The sequence below is a fragment of the Nerophis lumbriciformis genome, linkage group LG19 (assembly GCF_033978685.3).
Source record: "Nerophis lumbriciformis linkage group LG19, RoL_Nlum_v2.1, whole genome shotgun sequence".
Taxonomy (NCBI): domain Eukaryota; kingdom Metazoa; phylum Chordata; class Actinopteri; order Syngnathiformes; family Syngnathidae; genus Nerophis; species Nerophis lumbriciformis.
Window position 1 is genome coordinate 16,658,468 of NC_084566.2, and position 6,113 is coordinate 16,664,580.

The 6,113-nt window shown below is 38.8% G+C and overlaps 1 protein-coding gene across 1 annotated transcript in view; it reads left to right on the plus strand.

The window, feature by feature from the left end:
• Positions 1-4,840, plus strand: part of bcl2b (BCL2 apoptosis regulator b) — a 52,430-nt gene extending 47,590 nt beyond the window's left edge. The window contains exon 2 of the mRNA XM_061979492.2: positions 4,391-4,840. Coding sequence (XP_061835476.1) covers positions 4,391-4,528 — 138 coding nt within the window. The 3' untranslated portion in view covers positions 4,529-4,840. The remainder of the gene's footprint in view (positions 1-4,390) is intronic.
• Positions 4,841-6,113: the final 1,273 nt, after the last annotated feature.

Consider the following 6,113-nt stretch of genomic DNA (forward strand, 5'->3'; position numbering starts at 1 on the left):
CTGGACCTATGCCTATGGTTAGCATGTTACTTTAGCAAGCTTAACCTAGAATGCTAGCTTTTTTAGCTATTTCGTGTCATATTTTGGTACTTGACGCATGCTAATATTAACATGTTAACGTTAGCATTTTTAGCTATTTTTTTTAAAGGTATAAAATATATTTTAATACTTCACCCTTGCAGTGGGATACGCTGAACCACGGAGCTGTGGCCGGCTGCCTGCGCTGGAACAAAGATTGCTATGATATGCTCTTATGCTCGGGGACAGCATTTCTCTGCATTTACATGTAGATTCTGAGAAAACTACTGGACGCAACCCACAACACATTAAAAAGGAATTTTCCAGTGGGAATTGTCACACTTGTTGTCAAATAAACGCTGCTAATTAGCCTAGCATCCTAGTATCTGTTGACGTCACTCCCCCCCCAAAAGTCTGTTCCATTCCGGTTTAGCCGATGAAGGCGCAGTTTAGCAGCATGACTTCCTGTCCAGCTGTTGTTGCTGTCATTGCTTGTGAACAGACGTGTGTATTTCCACGCACACACACACTAAAACAGTCCACTGTAACGTTTGTGTATTTGTGCTCGAGGACCGTAATGCCACAAAAATGCACCATCTGTTACGTGTTGAGTGTTTTTGGGTGATCCCTGTGTTTGTTGGAGGGAAAGTAAAGCGTGTGTCCGCTGCCAGCACTCACACTGAATATACATGTTCATATCCAAAAGCAGATTTGGTTTGGTATTTATCACCAAGCTGATAATTGCGGATTTGTTTTTCTTCCACACGCTTTCCCACTGTGCTATGTACGAGTGTGTGTGCGTGGACTTCTGGGAAAATATTTTGCTGCTGAATGTTTATTCACATGACGGTTGTGCACTTTGGCCCAGACTGAAGTCTGCTCATAACAACTTTGATGGACAGCCGTGTCACATTTATGCACACAATTTATGTTCCGAACTGAATTTGTTTGCCATCTCTGTAAGTGAAGTTTAGTTTCAGGGTATAAAGTTGGTCTAGTAAAGAGGCGTCAAAGTCGTTTTGAGTGAGGGCCACATCGCAGTTATGTTTGGCCCCAGAGGGCCGCTTCTAACAGTGAATACGGTAATATTGTTACAAAATTTGTCTATGCATTTTATTAGTAGATTTTTTTTCAAACTAAAATGTAAAAAAAATATGGTAAGTTGCAATAATTTCACCTCAAAATTTAGTGTTACTGTAAATGGAAAAACAGTACTGCTGTTTTTATGGTAAAAAAGGCAGCTCAGTTGCCAGAATTTTACTGTTAAATTTCTGTAAGTAAAAAAAAAAATGCAATTTTACAGTGAAATTTTGGCAACTGAGCTGCCAGTTTGTTTGTTTGTTTTTTCTGCAAATCAACAACTGTAGATTTTTCTGTGTATTACTAAAAATGCCAAAATTACATCACAGTTTATTACAGTAAAAAAATTTACTACTTTTTTCATTTGAAAAATGCTGTAAAAACCACAGTAAATTTCACAATTTTACCATGAAATCTATTGCTACTTTCACATTGCACAATTTGATGGATAACTTGCTTTGAAATCATTATTATTAGTATTTATTTCTATTTAAAAAATGGTTTGAATGTTTCATAACATATTTTTGCATAATACCTACTCAGTGGCCTCGTGGTTAGAGTGTCCACCCTGAGATCGGTAGGTTGTCAGTTCAAACCCCGGCCGAGTCATACCAAAGACTATAAAAATGGGACCCATTACCTCCCTGCTTGACACTCAGCATCAAGGGTTGGAATTGGGGGTTAAATCACCAAAAATGTTTCCCGGGCACGGCACCGCTGGTGCCCACTGCTCCCCTAACCTCCCAGGGGGTGAACAAGGGGATGGGTCAACTGCAGATGACACATTTCACCACACCTAGTGTGTGTGACAATCATTGGTACTTTAACTTTAACTTAATAATTAGACAAACAAAATTTGCGATTACTTGGGAGTAAAAAAATTTTTTTTCCTAAAATGAAGTGGTGGGCCACATCTGGCCCTCGGGCCTTGAGCTTGACACCTGTGGTCCAGTATGACATAAACCAATCAAATTACTGTAGCATCTACAAATATAATAATCTAGATCAGAATCAAACTATAAAATCACTGGCTCCTGACCAAATTTGGTTTGATATTTGTGTACTATCAGTGTATAAATGATTTTTTGGTGTGAAAAATGCCATATTGTGCAATGTAAAGAATACAAAAAAATGTAATGTTGCATAAAAATGTTATGGATAGTCAATTTTGCATACTTTCGACACAATTTTTTGCCTTTGGCAGGGGTAATAATTTTGTGTGTGAGGTAATTATTTGGTAATTTCATAGTGTTCATGTCTCACTGTAAGTAAAAACATTAAAATAAATGAGGGAAAAACCCTGAATTTTCATTAAAAGTTATTTGACTGTAAAGATGATTAAAAATAAATTATATTTCATAATAGTAAAATAATAATGAAAACAATTGTTAGTTATAATATTGTATACAATAATATGATGGTATAATATATTAAAATGGAATATAACACTTCAGAAAACCACTGTCAGTAACTACAGTTGGTCGCTACATCTGTAACTGCAAGTTAAAACTCTACTGTGCAAAGCGAAAGCCATTTATCAACAACACCCAGAAACGCCGTCGGCTTCTCTGGGCCCGAGATCATCTAAGATGGACTGATGCAAAATGTAAAAGTGTTCTGTGGTCTGACGAGTCCACATTTCAAATTATTTTTGGAAACTGTGGACATCGTGTCCTCCGGACCAAAGAGGAAATTAACCATCCGGATTGTTATAGGCGCAAAGTTCAAAAGCCAGCATCTGTGATGGTATGGGGGTGTATTAGTGCCCAAGGCATGGGTAACTTACACATCTGTGAAGGCACCATTAATGCTTAAAAGGTACATACAGGTTTTGGAGCAACATATGTTGCCATCCAAGCAACGTTGTCATGGACGCCCCTGCTTATTTCAGCAAGACAATGCCAAGCCACGTCTTACAACAGCGTGACTTCATAGTAAGACAGTGCGGGTACTAGACTGGCCTGCCTGTAGTCCAGACCTGTCTCCCATTGAAAATCCTTGGCGCAATATGAAACCTAAAATACCACAATGGGGACCCCGGACTGTTGAACAACTTAAGCTGTACATCAAGCAAGATTGGGAAAGAATTCCACTTGAAAAGCTTTAAAAATTGTTCCCAAACGTTTATAGAGTGTTGTTAAAATGAAAGGCCATGTAACACAGTGGTAAAAATGCTCCTGAGCCAACTTTTTTGCAACGTGTTGCTGCCATTAAATTCTAAGTAAATGATTATTTGCAAAAAAAAAAAAAGTTTCTCAGTTCAAACATTAAATATCTTGTCTTTGCAGTCTATCAATTGAATATAAGTTTAAAAGTATTTGCAAATCATTGTATTCTGTTTTTATTTACGATTTTCACAACGTGCTAACTTCACTGGTTTTGGGTTTTGTATAAAACAAATTTAAGAATAATGAAAACAAGTTATAACATTACGTATAATAATATAATTATAATAGTAAAACGTGATTTAAAACAATTTTAAAAAGTTACACCCACATACAAAATATATGTATAATTAACTACCTTCAGATATCATTTACACCTTTCACACTAATTTCTGACCTAAGCAAGAACTCAAGTAGCTTTTGTGCAAAAAAAAAACCCTGCAGTCATTTACAAAGTAAGCACTTAAGTATTTGCAGGATTATTATGCATCATTAGTTACACTGTTTTAAATACAGTAGCACCATTCACTGAGAAATGCTTCACGGTGTAAAATCTCTATGATGACACAAAAGGATGTTAACATTCTGTGGTGTGGGCCAAAATATGCATTAAAGTGTCTAAAATATGTATTTATTATGAAAGACAGTGGTTTATAGGCTGTAGATGTACAGTACAGGTCAAAGGTTTGGACACACCTAATTTCAATGCATTTTTTTTATTTTCATGACTATTTACATTGTAGATTGTCACTGAAGGCATTAAAACTATAACACCTGTGAAGTGAAAAACATTTCAGGTGACTACCTCTTTAAGCTCATTGAGAGAATGCCAAGAGTTTGCAAAACAGTAATCAGAGCAAAGGGTGGCTATTTTGAAGAAACTAGAATATAAAACATGTTTTCAGTTATTTCACCATAACTCCACATGTTCATTCTTAGTTTGGATGCCTTCATTGACAATCTACAATTTAAATAGTCATGAAAATAAAGAAAACGCATTGAATGAGAAGGTGTGTCCAAACTTTTGGCCTGTACTATACCTAACGTTGTGTCAAGTAAGGGGCAGTTGACCTTTTGAGAATACCTGCAGCCTTTGTCACCATCTATTGTGTCTTTCTGTCCTCCAGGATGCCTTTGTGGAACTCTACGACCGTCAGAGGGAATCAGTGTTCAGCTGCTCCTGGCCCTCCATCAAGACCGTCTTCGGCCTAGCTGCTCTGGGGGCGGCGAGCCTCACCATCGGCGCGTACCTGACACAGAAGTGACCTTTTTTTGGCTTTCATTTCACTTTATTTTAAAAACACTCCCCATCCCCAATCCGGACTGTGCCCTCATGCCCAGAATAACAAGACACTAAGTAGATGGCGACGTTGTAGCATGAGCCTTCCTTGTGTTAGCATAGACCGTAGTTGCATGTGTCATATGGGAGCTGACATGATGGTGGCGCCAGGCGCCAGCCCCCCGCACCGCTCGCCCCTGGAGAAGAAGCAGCCTTGCCCCTGCTTGTTGGGCTGGTGGACCCTTCTGAACTTTGGGCTCCGGTTACCAGCCTTCTGTACCCCCCCCCCCCCCCCCCCCCCCCCCCCCACCCCATGCACCCGTACTGCCATCCATCAAAGGACTTCCTGTGAAGAACAGCTGCTCAGAATGAATAATGGACCAGCATGGTGTGTGTACGTACATGTGTGTGTTTGATAGTGTGCAGTGTATGGACTCAAGTATTGGCACGCCTGGCAATCGCACATCCAAATACAAAGAACCTCTCAAAATTAAACACAATAATGTAAAATGTCACCTTAACTAAGTTTAAGTAATATTATTAACCGATCGAATCCCATCACGTGACATCACGTCCGGCTAGAAACTCGGTACAACCACTTGGCGGGAAAACAGGCGCATTTATAGAGTACTGCCTCTGAGTACTTTTGTAAATTTCCATGCCAACAAAGCGAGCATGCCTGATAGAAAGCACTCCAAACCAAGGCCTCACTTTTCAAATTGCGCTAGCTCGATGCTAATTTACACTGAATTTGCCGTAGACATGTCACCAATTAGCATTAGCGAATTTACATGGCGGTTTCAACACCTTCAAATTTGGTAATGAAAACTACAACGAAGAAGCACGTTACAATCAAATAGCCGCTGTATAATAAGTAGTATATTTTCAGTATAAACACTTTGTAGGGCTCAATACAAGAAAATACTGGCACATCCAACTGAACCGGACTACGGCAACATACCTAGGACAAACTGAAATAAATGCATACTTGCAAATGAGACTCAGAATTGTAAGGAAACATGACAGAACACATTATCCTGATCAGCTCAGTATTAAATAAATTATTATTGTATAAATATAGTATTGTAAATATTTATGCGACTTGTCCACGGAGTACCCTGCCTTCCGCCCAAATGCAGATGGGATAGGTTCCAGCCACCCCTGCAACCCTGAGAGGGACAAGCTGTAAAAAATGGATGGATGGATGGTTTCAACACATTCAAATTTGGCAATGAAAATTACAACTAAGAAGCACATTACAATAAAATAGCTGGTGTATAATAAGTAGTATATTTACAGTATAAACACTTTGTAGGGCTCAATACAAGACAAGACTGGCACATCCAACTGAATGGCAAAGACTACTTCCTGACTACGGCAACACACCTCAGACAAACTGAAATGAATGCATACTTGCAAATGAGACTCAGAATTGTGAGAAAACAGGATAGAACACATTATCGTGCTCTGTTAAATAAACTATTGTATAAATATAGTATTATAAATATTTATGCGACTTGTACACCGCCTTCCGCCCAAATGCAGCTGAGATAGGTTCCAGCCACCCCTGC